The sequence below is a fragment of the Erinaceus europaeus genome, chromosome 2 (genome assembly GCF_950295315.1).
Source record: "Erinaceus europaeus chromosome 2, mEriEur2.1, whole genome shotgun sequence".
Classification (NCBI taxonomy): Eukaryota; Metazoa; Chordata; class Mammalia; order Eulipotyphla; family Erinaceidae; genus Erinaceus; species Erinaceus europaeus.
The window spans coordinates 61719028-61735788 of NC_080163.1; the positions used below are offsets into that span (position 1 = coordinate 61719028).

Consider the following 16761-nt stretch of genomic DNA (forward strand, 5'->3'; position numbering starts at 1 on the left):
AAAATAGTTCTTGCAAGAAGCAGGCAGTTAAATAATTTATAAAGTTAGCCAGGTCAAATCCTCAATATCTCTGTCAGCAATCAGAATGCTTTTTATATGGTGTCTTTTTTTCCCCAGGAAACATGTATATATATATATTTAATTTATTTATTATTTAAAAAAGGAGACATTAACAAAACCATAGGATAAGAGGGGTACAACTCCACACAATTCTCACCACCAGATCTCCATATCCCCTCCCTATAGCGTTAACTGGTCGATCCATACTCCCAGCCTGCCTCTCTCTTTCCCTAGTAGGGTAGGGCTCTGGGGAAGCGGAGCTCCAGGACACATGATTTTTTTTTTTTTAACCATGTCTAATCAAGTAGTTTTCATGTCTTTTTCTGCTGCTTTCATTGTAGATAAGCTGCAGTTTGGACATATTAAGAAAACATGCTGGTGTATTGCACTAAAGTAAAAGACTCTAGGGTGGCAGGGGAGGTGGGGGCAAGTATAGGTCCTGGAAAAGGATGACAGAGGACCTAGTGGGGATTGTATTGTTATGTGGAAAACTAGAAATGTTATGCATGTACAAACTATTGTATTCACTGTCAAATGTAAAACATTAATCCCCCAATAAAGGTGAAAAAAGATAACCACCATAAAAAAAAAAAGAAAGAAAACATGCAAGTCATTTAGATTGAATTTAGGAGGAAAGAGTCTCATAATGCAGATCCTAATGAAAGGCATTTCTGAATTAACTATTTTGTACTGTAGATGGATTAGAAGAATCTGCTGAAAAATTTTAGAAATAGGAATTATTGGAACAAACACATAAATTACAAAGGAACAATTTGCACCATCTAATAACTTGCTGTTCAGTACTGTGCTAGATTGTGCTTGTATTCATCTGTGTCATGCACTAGGGGGCATTAAAGTCACATAGTATTTTCTAGAAGAAAAAAATGGATGTACATACATACATACATACATAAATACATATGTGTATATTTTTTCAGTTTGGAAATATTGTCATCATTGAGTCTTTGTCTCTTTTTTCTTAATGAATGTGTATGTGCAATAATTTGAAAATAATTGCCTGCCACTAATTGGTCTTTCAGCCACATTTATACAAAGAGGAAATGAGTCCTTCAGCCTTGTTAGCTCAGATGCAAAAAATATATTCTAATTCCTAATACTTCTTTCACTAATTTCATTGTCTATATGAGGCAGATACATCATCTAATGGTTGATTTGTATAATTGCTTATAGTTCACCCAGAGGGTTGTCTGTGATCCTTGGGTTTTTTGCAGTTGGTAATTTAGGAAGGACACACAGAATGTGAAGAGAGTTAGTACTTCCTAGCATAAGTTAAGGTAGGTTTTTTCAGAGGTAGTTGTTATTATTTGATGAGGTAAGGATTTATTGACCTCTTATTTTTATCTTATTGAATAGGGAAGAACCAAGAGGGAAAGGAGAGAGAGAGAGAGAGAGCGAGCAAGTGATTCTTATACCTGAGAGCCCCAATTCTATTCCTTGCCCTTCCCAGGCTGACCTGCTTGACTTCCTTGGCTAAAGACACAAACCCGTGTTCCCCCTGTAGAAAAGAGTGATTTCCTTGCAGCATGGCAAATGCAAATTCTCCTGCTCCCTGGCCAAAGAGGAGATCTTGATTCACCTCCCCTTGCAGTGGGCAAACTCTGCTCCTGCTGTATGGTTTTCTATTTTTCTAGCACTGAGCAATCCCCAAGCCAATGTGATCTTGATCTCGATCTCTCTCTCTCTCTCTCTCTCTCTCTCATTTTGTTCAAAATGCCGTCAATTTAGGATGCAACATTTTTTAGATGTTATTTATTGCCCCTCACATATCAACACACACAGAGGAAAAAATAAAGAATTGATTGACTTTATGAAGATTTCAGAACCATTTAAAAGTTCAAAATGAGCAACATTTCTGTTTTTTCTGTAGAGTGCTACAAATTGTATCTCACTATATTATAAACTTCTTCCACACTTTAATCAAAGATGAAAAATCAATATTTGAATATTACCATGTTAATTAAAAGTGTTAAGTTCATACTCTTTCAAAATAAATTTGTTTGTATAAAATAAAAAATAAGTAGTTTGTACATGCATAATATTTCTCAGTTTTCCACATAATAATACAACCCCCATTAGATCCTCGTCAAAATAAATTTCATGCTACTTGGGTCTTTTTCCCATTCTGCTTTAGTATGTATTATAGGGTTTTAAAATGCAGTCTCTTAATGAAATTCAATTTTAGTTATTTAATATTTTTAAGAATTCTTAAGACCAGGGTTTCCACTAAAGTTGGATATAATGGTGCGTATATTTTATTGGTTTGTATATTTTTAGGAGTCAGTTTGATGCTGTCTTCTTCACTGTTAATAATATTAAGATCTTTAAAGAAAATGTTTCTAGTTCATGTATTAAACTATAATATTGACAGTGTTTATTTATATTGATAATATTTCTTTATGTGCAGACAATCAGGATGGCTGGGAAGGCAAACAAGAAAGTGAGGAACGACTTTTTGGAAGTCAAGAAATCATGACTGAGAAAGATATGGAGTTATTTCGTGATATCCAAGAGCAAGCACTGCAGGTAAAGTTGTATATTCAGACTGGCCAACTAAGCAATTTGTTTCATGGATGACAAGAGAAGATTAACTATGCTTTGTGTACAGCAGTAACAGCGGTATATCCATCTGATCTGCAAATAGATGTTGTTTGTGCATCTAGATAGTCCTGTTGGCTAGGTTGCTCCTTTTGAACCCATGATAAATGCTTTGGTTTTGCAGATTAAAAATTAAAGCACATTGCTTTGGTTTCTAGTATTAAATTAGTTTGATTTACTTATTTTCTATCTTACATATGAAGGAGTTGGGATTTGATTATCCAGCCATCCAACCAACCAAAAACCCAAGCTACTTTTTAATAATAAGGCATCCATGTTAAAGTGTCTTTTTTTTTTTTTTTTTTAAACTTTTTGGGACGTATATCAAAATATAAATATATAGACAACCTATTTATGTGACAGATGTTGGAAATGCTAAAGTGAATAATGGGATTCTTCTTTCAAGTATAACCTAGGAGAGAATTTATAAATAAATTCATGAATGTAAGAAGTTTGATTACAGGATACATAGTGTTTGAAGAGAATAGGAGATAAACACCTAACTCTCCCTTTTGAGGTTAGAGGTGGATTCACTGAGGGGAAACACTATTTGTGCTGGTCTTAGAGGATGTGAAAAGATTATATATAATCAGAAGATTATAGAAGAACCTTTTCCTTCTTTGCCACCAACCCATGATATAAGCCAAGTTGAGTTCATCTCATCATGAAAATAAGAATAAAAAAAAAAAAGAATTTATAAGGCTGATGGTAGGGATTCATTACATAGGTGAAAGTTTTTTGATTAAAGGACCAATTTATATTAGTGAAAAGATAAATTCATGTGGGTCTTCTTGAGAAATAAAACTAGGAATATAAATATTCATCAGACATTTATTCATTCTACTGCTTTATGATTTAACAGAGTATTGGTAATGAGTGACCCAGGAGGTGGTGCAGGGGATAGAGTACTGGACTGAAGTCAAGCATGTCTTCCGAGTATTATTCCCAGAGTGATGTCAGGTTCTCTTTCTGTCTCTCTCATAAATAAATAAATAAATAAATAAATAAATAAATAAATAAATAAAATCTTTTATAAAACACCAACAGGAAAGCACTAGTAATGAGTTAGATGACCTGGATTCAAGTCTTGGTTAGTCACCACACATCCCTACTTCCACCTCAACAGAACCTTGAATACGTGTGATTTTATTGCTTATGGGCCAGCTTTTATTTAGATAGACACACAGAGAGATGGAGAGACACTGCAGCCCTGGATTTTTTGGGGGTTGGGCAAAAGAGACATCTTCACTCCCATTACACAGCATGCCAGAGACTGACTTGGAACCTCAAGAATGTAGCCCTTCTACCAGTAAGCTATTTCCCCAGCCACATACTAGGAGTTATTATTATTATTTTTTAATCTTTTATTATCTTTATTTATTTATTGGATAGAGACAGTCAGAAATTGAGAGGAAGGGGGAGACACAGAGGGAAAGAGAAAGAAAGATACCTACAACCCTGCTTCACCACTTGCAAAGCTTTTTCTCTGCAGGTGGGGAATCGGGGCTCGAACCTGGGTCCTTGCGCATTTCAACATGTGCCCTCAACCAAATGCGCCACCACCTGCCCGCCTAGGAGTTATTTTTATGCTTAAAATTTTCCTTTTTTTTTTTTTCCTTCCTTCCTTCCTTCTTTCCTTCCTTCCTTCCTTCCTTCCTTCCTTCCTTCCTTCCGTCCTTCTCTTTCTTTTTTTTAAAAAATTTATTTCTTTATTGGGGAATTAATGTTTTACATTCAACAGTAAATACAATAGTTTGTACGTGCATAACATTCCCCAGTTTCCCATTTAACAATACAACCCCCACTATGTCATTTATCATCCTTCATGGACCTGTATTCTCCCCACACACCCACCCACCCCAGAGTCTTTTACTTGGGTGCAATATGCCAATTCCATTTCAGGTTCTACTTGTGTTTTCTTCTCTGATCTTGTTTTTCAACTTCTGCCTGAGAGTGAGATCATCCTGTATTCATCCTTCTGTTTCTGACTTATTTCACTCAACATGGTTTTTTCAAGGTCCATCCAAGATCGGCTGAAAACGGTGAAGTCACCATTTTTTACAGCTGAGTAGTATTCCATTGTGTAGATATACCACAACTTGCTCAGCCACTCATCTGTTGTTGGACACCTGGGTTGTTTCCAGGTTTTGGCTATTACAAATTGTGCTGCCAAGAACATATGTGTACACAGATCTTTTTGGATGGATGTGTTGAGTTCCTTAAGATATATCCCCAGGAGAGGAATTGCAGGATCATAGGGTAGGTCCATTTCTAGCCTTCTGAGAGTTCTCCAGATTGTTCTCCACAGAGGTTGGACCAATTGACATTCCCACCAGCAATGCAGGAGGATTCCTTTGACCCCACACCCTCTCCAGCATTTGCTGCTGTTACCTTTTCTGATGTATGACATTCTCACAGGAGTGAAGTGATATCTCATTGTTGTCTTTATTTGCATTTCTCTGACAATCAGAGACTTGGAGTATTTTTTCATGTGTTTCTTGGCCTTTTGGATCTCTTCTCTGGTGAATATTATGTCCGTGTCCTCCCCCCATTTTTGGATGTGGTTATTTGTTGTCTTGTTGTTGAGTTTGGTAAGCTCTTTATATATGTTGGTTATTAAACTCTTATCTGATGTATGGCATGTAAAGATCTTCTCCCATTCTGTGAGGGGTCTCTTGGTTTGGGTAGTGGTTTCTTTTGCTGTGCAGAAGCTTTTTAATTTGATATAGTCCCATAGTTTTATACTTGCCTTAGTCTTCTTTGTAATTGGATTTGTTTCATTGAAAATGTCTTTAAAATTTATGTGGAAAAGAGTTCTGCCAATATTTTCCTCTAAGTATTTGATAGTTTGTGGTCTAACGTCCAAGTCCTTGATCCACTTGGAATTTACTTTTGTATTTGGTGAAATACAGTTCTTCTTCTAGCATTTGCCCTTCTTCCATAGCCAGTCAACAGCGTCAGGTTGAGTCTGATGTAAAGTTTCGAGACCTCCTTTGAATCTGGAGAGGTGGCAGTCGTTGACTATGTGGGTCATAGTCTGTCTGTAGCCGCAGGGGCAGTTCGGGTCGTCTCTGGCTCCCCAGCGATGGAACATAGCCGCGCACCAGCCATGGCCTGTTCGATAGCGATTGAGGAGGGCCCAATCATAACGTGCTAGGTCAAAGCCGGGTTGACGCTTGCAGGGGTCTCTGATGAGGTGTTTGTTCTTTACCTCAGCTGACTGCCAACTCTGTTTCCAAGAGTCTGGAACAGAGAAGTTCAGTGTAGGCGTAGGGGACCAGATTGGGTGACAAGACGTCAAGCGTTGGACAGGGTGGGCGAAGATATCCACGTATATTGGCAGGTCCAGTGGAGCGTAGACGTGGGAAATGAACTTAGATGATGCCGCATCCCGATGAATATCTGGCGGGGCGATGTTGCTAAGAACTGGCAGCCATGGAACTGGGGTGGAACGGATGGTTTGAGAAATTATCCTCATGGAGGAATATAATTTGGAATCGACCAAGTGGGCATGGGGGCTACGGAACCATACTGGGGCACAGTATTCTGCAGTGGAATAGCATAATGCCAGAGATGATGATCGTAGTGTGGAAGGGCTCGCGCCCCATGAGGAGCTGGCCAGTCTTGCAATGATGTTATTCCTCGCGCCCACCTTTGCTGCAGTTTTTATGAGATGTTTGTGAAATGACAGAGTGCGATCGAGAGTAACGCCAAGATAGACTGGCTGGGCTTCATGCCGGATTCTCGTATCGCCAAGCTGCACATTAAGCTCACGTGAGGCCGAGGCATGGTGTAGATGGAAAACAGATGATACTGTTTTTGCAGTGCTAGGGATTAGTCGCCATTTTTTACAGTAATCAGATATCAGAGACATGTCTTTCGTGAGTGTTTCCTCGAGGATGTCGAACTTGGATGCCTGAGTTGCACAGCAGATGTCATCGGCATAGATAGACTTCCTTGAAGAAGTTTCTGGGAGGTCATTGATGTAAATATTAAATAGCGTAGGAGCCAGAACAGAGCCCTGGGTGAGGCCACTTGAGACAAGTCTTCTTCTGGTAGACTTGTCACCCAGATGCACCCGGAATCTTTTGTTTTGGAGAAGAAACGATATAGTGTTGGCCACCCATGGAGGCAGGCATCTTGAGATCTTGACTAGGAGACCACGGTGCCAGACCGTGTCATAGGCTGCTGTGAGATCAACAAAGACAGCACCCGTCTTTAAATTCTTCTGGAATCCATTTTCAATGTAAGTTGAGAGTGCCAGGGCTTGTTCGCAGGTAGATCTTCCTGGGCGGAAACCAGCTTGGGTGGGTGTTAGGAATTTCTCTGTAAGATGAGAAATACGTGACAGAAGCAGCCTCTCAAGGAGTTTGTAACACACGGAGAGGAGAGAAATTGGTCTATAGCTGGCGGCCAGTGTTGGGTCTTTCTTTGGTTTCAAAACTGCTATTATCTTTGCAAGACACCAAATTTTGGGCATAGATTCAGATTCCAAGATGTGGGACAGGAATGAAGTGAGCCACTTCTTTGCCGTGGGGCCCAAGTTAAGAATGAGTTCTGGGGTGATGTTATCATAGCCAGCAGCTGTTCCCGGTTTAACCCTCTTCAAAGCGTCTTCCAGTTCAGACAGTGTAAAGGGAGAGAGTTTTGGAGATGGACAAGATAAACGGAAGTGGGATGACCACTCATGGGAAATTTCAGTGATTCAGTTTCATTCTTCTGCATGTTTCAACCCATTGTTTCCAACACCATTTGTTGAAGAGACTCTGCTTTCCCCATGTAATTGTCTGGGCCCCTTTGTCAAAGATTAGATGTCCATAGGTGTGGGGGCTCATTTCTGGACTCTCAATTCTATTCCACTGCTCAGTGTGTCTATTCATGTTCCAGTACCAAGCAGTTTTGATGACAATGGCCCTATAATACAGTTTGAGATCTGGGAGTGTGATGCCTCCGGTTCTGTTCTTTTTTCTCAAGATTGTTTTGGCAATTCTAGGTCTTTTCTGGTTCCAGATAAACATTTGTAGCATTTTTTTCTATTCTCCTAAAAAATGTGCTTGGGATCTTGATGGGGATAGCATTAAATTTGTAGATGGCTCTGGGTAATATATTCATTTTGATGATGTTAATTCTTCCAACCCATGAACATGGAATATCTTTCCACTTCTTTGTGTCTTTTTCAATTTCTTTGAGTATTGACTCATAATTTTCAGTATACAAGTCTTTCACTTCTTTGGTTAGGTTTACTCCTAGATATTTTATTGTTTTTGTTGCTATAGTAAAAGGAATTGATTTCTGGATTTCAATTTCTTCTAACTTAGTGTTTGCATAGAGGAATGCACTGACTTTGAATGTTAATTTTTAGCCTGACAGCTTAGTGTATTGCCTGATGATTTCCAAAAGCTTCTTGCTGGATTCCTTAGGTTTTTCCATGTATACTATCATGTCATCTGCAAATTAGGAGAGTTTGACTTCTTATCTTCCAATCTGTATGCCTTTAATTCCTTGCTCCTGCCTGATTGCTATGGCAAGAACTTCCAACACTATGTTGAATAGTAATGGTGATAGTGGGCAGCCCTGTCTAGTACCTGATCTGAGTGGAAATGCTTCCAGTTTTTCACCATTGAGTATGATGTGGGCTGTAGGTTTGCTATATATAGATTCCACTATCTTCAGGAATTTTCCATCTATTCCCATTTTTTTGTAGTGTTTTGATCATAAAGGGATGTTGTATTTTGTCAAAGGCTTTCTCTGCATCTATTGATATGACCATGTGGTTTTTGGTCTTGCTTTTGTTGATGTGGTGGATCACATTGATTGATTTATGTATATTAAACCAACCTTGCATGCCTGGGATAAACCTCACTTGGTCATGATGAATAATCTTTTTGATAAACTGCTGTATCCGGTTGGCTAGAATTTTGTTCAGTATTTTCGCATCTATGTTCATCAGAGATATTGGTCTGTAGTTTTCTTTTTTGGTTGTGTCCCTGTCTGCTTTTGGTATCAGGGTGATGTTGGCTTCATAGAAGCTGGCAGGGAGTATTCCAGTGTCTTCAATCTTCTGGAAGACTTTTAAAAGTAGAGGTATTCGTTCTTCTTTGGATTTTTTGTAGAATTCATTTGTAAAACCATCTGGTCCTGGACTTTTATTTTTGGGAAGATTTTTGATAACTGTTTCAATTTAATTAGTTGTGATGGGCCTGTTCATGTTATCCACTTCCTCTACTTAGTTTTGGAAGTTGGTAGGTATCTAGGAAATTGTCCATTTCTTCCAGGTTCTCTAGCTTGGTGGCATATAGTTGTTCATAGAAGCCTCGCATGATATGTTGAATTTCTGCAGTGTCTGTTGTGATATCTCCTCTTTCATTTACTATCCGATTTATTTGGGTCTTCTCCCTTTTTTGTTTTGTGAGTCTGGCTAAAGGTTTGTCGATTTTGTTTACTCTTTCGAAGAACCAACATTTACTTTCGTTGATCTTTTGTATGGTTTTCCTATTCTCAATGTTATTTATTTCTGCCCTAACTTTAGTGATTTCTGTCCTTCTGGTTGCTTTAGGGTTCCTTTGTTGTTCTTCTTCTAGGTCTTTAAGATGTGCAATCAGGGTGTTTATTTGTGCTTTTTCTTGTTTCCTAATGTGTGCTTGTATAGCTATGAACTTCCCTCTTAGGACTGCTTTAGCTGTGTCCCAAATATTTTGATAGCTTGTGTCTTCATTTTCATTGAACTCTCGAAACATTTTGATTTCTTCCTTGATTTCCTCTTTGACCCAGAAGTTGTTAAGATGTGTACTGTTGAGCTCCACATTTTGGCACAGTTACTAATCTTTTGTTGATTGTTAAGTGTTAGTTTAATTCCACTGTGGTCTGAGAAGATGCTTGGGATGATTTCCATGCTCTTGAATTGGCTGATGGTGTCTTTGTGGCCTAATATATGGTCTATCCTTGAGAATGACCCATGTGGATTTGAGTTAAATGTGTATTCCAGTTTCTTGGGATGAATGACTCTGAAAATGTTCAATAGTCTAGTTTATCTATCTTTTCATTTAGCTCCCTTATGTCTTTATTGATTTTCTGCCTGGATGATCTGTCAAGTTGAGAGAGTGGGGTGTTGAAGTCCCCTACTATGATTGTGTTACTGTTGATATATTGCTGTAGCTCTTTCAGTAGAAGTTTGATGTATTTAGATGGCTTCTCATTGGGTGCATAGATGTTAATAATTGTTAAGTCCTCTTGATTGACTGATCCTCTGAGCATTAAGTAGTGTCCATTCCTATCTTTTTTAATCTTATCTATTTTAAAGTCTATCATATCAGATATGAGGATAGCTGCTCCTGCCCTTTTTTGTGGGCCATTGGCTTGTATGATAGTTTTCCATCCTTTCACTTTAAGTCTGTGTTTGTCTTGTTGAGTTAGGTGGGTTTCCTGTTACAGCATATTGTTGGGTTGTGTTTTATGATCCATCTTCCTACTCTGTGTCTTTTAATAGGTGAATTCAGGCCATTGACATTTATTGATATCAAAGATTGAAGATATTTTAACGCCATTCTTGCAGAGTTTTAGAGTGTTTTGATATATATCCTATTTGTGGTGGTCTGGTTGTTTATAGGAGACCTTTCAGAACTTCTTTCAGGGCAGGCTTGGTGATGGTTGATTCCTTCAACTGTTGCTTGTCTTAGAAGGCTTTGATGCTTCCATATAGTCTGAATGACAGTCTAGCAGGATATAGTATTCTTGGCTGAAAGCCTTTCTCATTGAGCACTCGATAGATATCTTGCCATTCTCTTCTGGCCTGTAGTGTTTGTATGGAGAAGTCTGCTGCTAATCTTATGGGTTTTCCTTTGTAGGTGACTCTTTGTTTTTCTCTTGCAGCCTTCAGGATCCTTTCTTTATCCTTATTCCTTTCCATTCTAAGTATGATATGTCTTGGTGTCTTTAGGTTTGGGTTAATTCTGTTTGGGACCCTCTGGGCTTCTTAAATCTTTATGTCTTTGATGTTGTCTAGACTAGAGAAGTTTTCAGCTATTATGGCCTGGAAAATGCTTTCTTCTTCTCCTTCTCTTTCTTCCTCTGGTATGCCAATAATGCGTATATTGTTTCTTTTGAAGTCATCCCAAAAGACTCTGTTGTTGTTTTCAGCATCTCTTAATCTCTTTTTGAGATCTCTTACTTCTTTTTTAGTTGTCTCTAATTCATCCTCAATCTTGCTAATTCTGTCTTCATCCTCATAGATTCTATTCTCTCTGCCCTCTACTGTTTTCTGGAGTTCATCTATTTTGTTGCCCTGCTCTGATACTGTTTTAGCTTGTTCAACTAGTTGCATTCTTAGCTCAACTGTTTCAGCTTTCAGCTCTCTAATAACCATCTGATAACTAGTATTTTCTTTCATATTCTCATTTGTTGTTCCTGCATTTCTGATTACAATTTTTTCAAATTCTTTACTCAATCCTGTTATTATTTCCTTAGCTAATGTTTGGATGTTGAACTCGTTTTGTGCTTCACCCTCTGGAGGAGTTTTAGCTGGACTCTTGTCCTGGTTTGATTCTCCAATATTTCTTCTTGTTGTTTTAACCATTTTATATATTATGTTAGGAGTTCCCTTTATCAGTACTTTTCAAATTACTGATCACTATTGCTTGGATTGACTTGTGTCTGAGTAAGTTAATTAAAGGGTTCACAGTGGTGGAAGTTAACAGTTATTTCAATCCCTGAGTTGGAGCTCAGTTTAAAAGCCTCTTTTTTTTTTTTTTCCTTCCCTGTAGGCTATGGAGCCTGAGGGCTTTTAAACTATCAATAGGCTTCTTAGCTTAATCACTGACTCCTGACCAAGAGATAAAGCAGGGTGTGGTAGAGATAATCCAGTGGTTATGCAAAGAGACTTTCACAGCCCCTCAGCTATGCCACAGAGGTATAGGTCTTCTCCTGAGTTTCCTGGTTAGATCTCTGTCCCCTGGTGTCCCTTCCTGTCGCTGCTCCAGATTCTGAGGGTAGTAGCAATGGAGACTCAGAGTTGCACTTGATGAGTCTCTGGGGAGTCCTCTCCTCCCTTCAGCTGTCCCCTTGTTGGTGGAGCAGACTGGAGGTGGTGTCTCAACTGATAAACTGCTGAACTGTTAGCAGTAATTTAATCTCTCCTTAGGCCCCTCTCTCCTCTCTGTCACCAGCCACGTGTTTGCACTCACCGGTGATTTACTGGGTTCATGTGATCATTCTAGTCCTGTCTTGTTTGGTCCCAAGTGGTCTCCTTTGGTATTCCTAGTTGATCCGGGAGAGGAGAAGAGAGGAGAAGAGAGAAAGCCATCTGCTGCTCGTAGCTCCGCCTCCAGAAGTCTAATCTTTTTTTTTTGTTTTTTAAACCAGATCACTGCTCAGCTCTGATTTATGGTAGTGTGGGGGCTTGAATCTGGGACTTTGGAGCTTCAGGCATAAGAGTCTTTCTGCGTAACGATTATGCTATCTACTCCTACCCTTTAAAATTTTCTATATTTGGGGGAGTCCGGCGATAGCACAGCGGGTTAAGTGTAGGTGGCACAAAACACAAGGGCCAACTCAAGGATCCTAGTTCAAGCCCCCAGCTCCCCACCTGCTGGGGGTTCGCTTCACAAGTGCTGAAGCAGGTCTGCAGGTGTCTTTCTCTCTCCCACTCTTTCTTCCCCTCTTCTCTCCATTTCTCTCAGTCCTATCCATCAAAGACGACATCAGTAACTACAATGATAATAACTACAATAATAAAAAAAGTCAACAGAAGGGAATAAATAAATATTTTTTAAAAATCTATATTTAGGTAGGGGGAGTTGATTCAAGCTACATCATGTCTTTTTACAGATCTTGGTCATTTCCCCCCCAGCCAGCATTGAGAATATTAAGAATTTTAATCCCTACCTTGCTGTTAACAGTGTGTGTATAAAGGACAGAGACAGACTAATTTTGTCCAAAATCATCTTGAATTGAGAAATCATTGGCAAATAATGTTAAGTTTCTTTTGTAAACATAAATAAACAGTGGTATAGTCTGTCATTCTTATTTGCCTTTTCCACAGCTGTAGGCACTAGGCTCTATTATTTTAGTTGAAGATTCTGCCATTTTTCTAACAATTCTTGGTCCCTTTTAGGAGAGAATTGGGAGTGCAGTTCTACCCTTTTACTTGTTTAGAACCTAAGAAGTCCACCCATCATTCTACTTCCTCCCTCATATACTCCAACAAGCTCCCATGGTTCTGCTTACAAAATATATTCTCAGTATATTAAAAATACATATTTTCTCTTATTTTTTATTTACAAAAAGGAAACATTGACTAAACCATAGGATAAGAGGGGTATACCCCAACTCCACACAATTCCCACCACCATATCCATATTCCATCCCCTCCCGATAGCTTTCCTGTCCTTTAACCCTTTGGGAGTATGGACCCAAGGTCATTGTGGGATGCCGAAGGTGGAAGGTCTGGCTTCCCTGCTGAACATGGCCATTGACAGGTCAGCCTGCCTCTCTCCCTAGTGGTGTGGGGCTCTGGGGAAGTGGTGCTCTAGAACACACTGTTGGTGTTGTCTGTCCAGGGAAGTCTGGTCGGCATCATCTGGAACCTGGTGGTTGAAAAGAGAGTTAACATACAAAGCCAAACAAATTGTTGGCCAATCAGGAACCTAAAGGCTGGAATAGTGCAGATGAAGAATTGGGGGTGGGGGATTTCTCCATTTTGTAGATAGCTAGTAGGCATATTTTAGTTATATTCCAAAGGGCCTGTGGGTATACTAATTTTTTTGTTGTTGTTTTTTCCCTGAGCCTGAAATCTGATCTGCAGGTAGATCCAAGTTACTGTCTGGGGAGATGATTTCATGGCTGGAAAAGGACCAAAGAGCTGGATCAGAAGAGAGTAGCTCCCTAATATGGGAAAGGGGTATAAATATTGTTGACTGTAAACCCCGTTGATTTGATGTGATCTGGGGCCCATATTCAGCTTAGGAGCCTATGTAACCTTTTATCCCTCTAGATTTGAGCTCCCATTCTCTGGGCATGAGTAGGAACAATCCAAGCTGCCCTAATATCAGGACCCATCTTCCTCAGGTGTAGCATAGAGTATGTTGTCCATCCTCCCTTCAGAGGATGGAACATTCTCTACCATTATCGATCCAAGTAAAAATACATATTTTCAATGGAGGGAATGGGGACACTGGTGGTGGAAACAGTGTGGAGTTATACCCTTGTTATCTCATAATTTTATAAATCAATATTTAACCACTAATAAAATGTATTTGCCTACTTACTTGGTCTATATCACTTTCTATTATTGCTTGGACTTTCTGTTTCCAAACTAATCCCCTAGCCCTTTACTTTTTAATTTTTTATTATCTTTATTTATTTATTGGATAGAGACAGTCAGAAATCATGAGAGAAGGGGGAAATAGAGAGGAAGAGAGACACCTGCAACACTGTTTTACCACTTGCAAAGTTTCCCTTTGCAGGTGGGGACCAGGGGCTCGAACTCAGGTCCTTGTGCATTGTAACATGTGCACTCAACCAGGCACACCACCACCCAGCCCCTTGCCTTTACTTTTGTCTCTCTTGCCAATCACAAGTCTTTATTTTCACACAGTAGTCAGAGTAAATGTTCGTAAACTTGAGTTGAACCAACCCAAAACTCTGCTTAGAAGACCACTGATATTTTCCAGTCTTGCCTAGAATTAGGGAAAAAAAAAACTTTGTGCCCTCAATACTTTGTGTGATCTTGTGTCTTTTTCTCCCTTTAGTTTCCTTCCTCTTTTGCCTTTTATTTACCTGTAGGCCACTTCTTAGGCACACAAGTATACTCCTGCTTTGGAGCTTTTGTATTTATTGTTCTGTCCTCAGTGCCTTTCCTATAGTCTAGATATCTACTTGGCTCACTCTTCACTTAGTCTTTACTCGTGTGTCACCTTATCAGAGAGACCTTTCCTTTCCTAACTCTTCAACTAAAATAACATACATCTGTCCTTAACATGCACTCTTTCTTCCAATACCTACTTACTTTTCCTACATAGTACTTAATGCTTCTTGAATTTAAATTTAGATTTCTGGAATGTAAGTAAGTGCCTTGACAATGGGACTTTAGTTTTACTCCCTGATGTACAAAAAGTACTTGAAATATAGTAAAGGCTCAAGAAATATTTTTAAAGTATTATTTGAATGAAAAATTTACTAAAATGGGACAGGAGTTGAAACAATAAGACTGTGATGAAAAAGATGACGACTAGGGAGAGTTGAAAGGAGAGATGAACTCTACTGAAACTGAGTGGGAGTAGTATAAACTGGTGTTGTTTACAATCTGGTTAACTTTGTTTCTTCTTCCATTTAATTTGTGAATATGCATGTATGTGGCACTAAAAAAATATATTACAGAATAAGCAGGCATACAAGGAGGGTCAGGGAGAAAATAAAAGATTACCATGTAAAGAATTTTGACTTTGAAGACTAAATGACTACTATAAATATAGTGGGCAGTATGACTACTGGAACATGACAATCAGCAAATACTTGATTGTCTACTATGCATAAGTTTATATTGGGAAATGTATATGTATATATATGAAAGAGTAGGAGACCATAGAATCACCCTGAATATGTGATGCTAGGGCTTGAACTTGGTACCTTATACTTGCAATTCCTGCAACTCGACTGCTGTGCCAGCTGTCCAACCTGTAGTCGTAATTGCATATAGAAACTCAACTCTGATGATAGACCAAGTGACTAATTGAAGAAGATGTGAACATGAACACCTACTAGCTTAATAATTACAGTGATGAGTGACTTAGGGTCTAAATGAAGGCAGAGGACATAGATGGTTGCCACAAATTGTAAGAAAGATTAGGATAGGATAAATACAGTGTTGGGTTGAGAATGAGGGTAGAAGGAGAAGGTAGAACCAAGTAAGTGTCCTGGAATTTTTATATTTTGAGTAGGTCATATTAATATGGGGAAAAGAACTTGTTTTGATAGAGGAAGAAACCAGGGCCCCATAGTTAGGAGTTTGTAGAAACCTAAATTGAAGAATCTGTGTAGACTGTTGTACATGAATATGGAGGTCAGGAGAAATTTGGCCAGATTTGCCCAGTTATCAAAACACAGATGATAGTTGAGACAACATTGATAATAGCTGATATTGTAGATACCAACTTAACAGTAATTACTAGTTACTGTGTACCAGGTACTTGAGCAGTAGTAGTGGACTGAACACATTTAAAAATTCTTATTTTCAGTAGCTTACTGTTTATTTGGATTAGAATTGGGATAAAATAAATGATATATCACGTGGTAGTGCTACAGAAAGATTATTTAGAGGTAAAGGATGGAATTATACAATTTAAAATTGTTAGGTTATGGGTTACCTATCTGTCATTTAGCAGAAACCTTGAAGGAGGGGGGAAAGAATGATCCATGTAGATTTTACAGAGAGATGATGATATTCTACTCAAGAAAGCAGAAATGCAAAAGCCTTGAATAGAAATATGCTTGGCATGGTCAAAGGAAAACATGGAGACCAGTGTGGTTAGAACTGAAAAAGTAAAGGTGAGAATAGAAACTAAATGGTGGGTCAGTAGCTAACTTTTTTTTATTATTAATTTTAAAATTTATTTTAAAAAAGGATACATTAACAAAACCATATAGGATCTTACAGACCATTATAAGGACTCTCTAGTATCCCATATGAGATAGAATAACTGGGACAGTTTTAAATCAATGAGGGATTTAGGCTCTCCTGTGGAGATTAAAGGAAGAAATACACAAGGCAGCAAGAATTTAGGAGACTATTAGAATTATCCAGTATGCTGATTCAGGTCATAATGGTAGTGGTGGAATTACAATTCTGGTTCATTTTTAAGGGTGGATCCATTAGGATATGCTGATGGGTTGGATAATTATGAAAATGAGGAGTCAAGAGTGACTCAAGTACAGTTGAAGGGGATTGCATTGTCATTTATTAAGTTGGGGAGGATGCAGGAGGTGTGGGGTTGGGGGACAGATGATTAGTAGTTTGATTTTGAACACATTAAGCTTCATATTAATTCATATTGAGGTATGTGTTCTTTTAAAGAGAGAAAATAGCAAGTAGAT

At 38.6% G+C, this 16761-nt stretch overlaps 1 protein-coding gene across 5 annotated transcripts in view; it reads left to right on the top strand.

Moving 5' to 3' along the window:
• Positions 1 to 16761, top strand: part of KAT6A (lysine acetyltransferase 6A) — a 149105-nt gene that overhangs the window by 84676 nt on the left and 47668 nt on the right. For all 5 annotated transcript variants that reach the window (XM_060181834.1, XM_060181829.1, XM_060181847.1 and 2 more), the window contains one exon: positions 2486 to 2604. In XM_060181834.1, coding sequence (XP_060037817.1) covers positions 2486 to 2604 — 119 coding nt within the window. The remainder of the gene's footprint in view (positions 1 to 2485; positions 2605 to 16761) is intronic.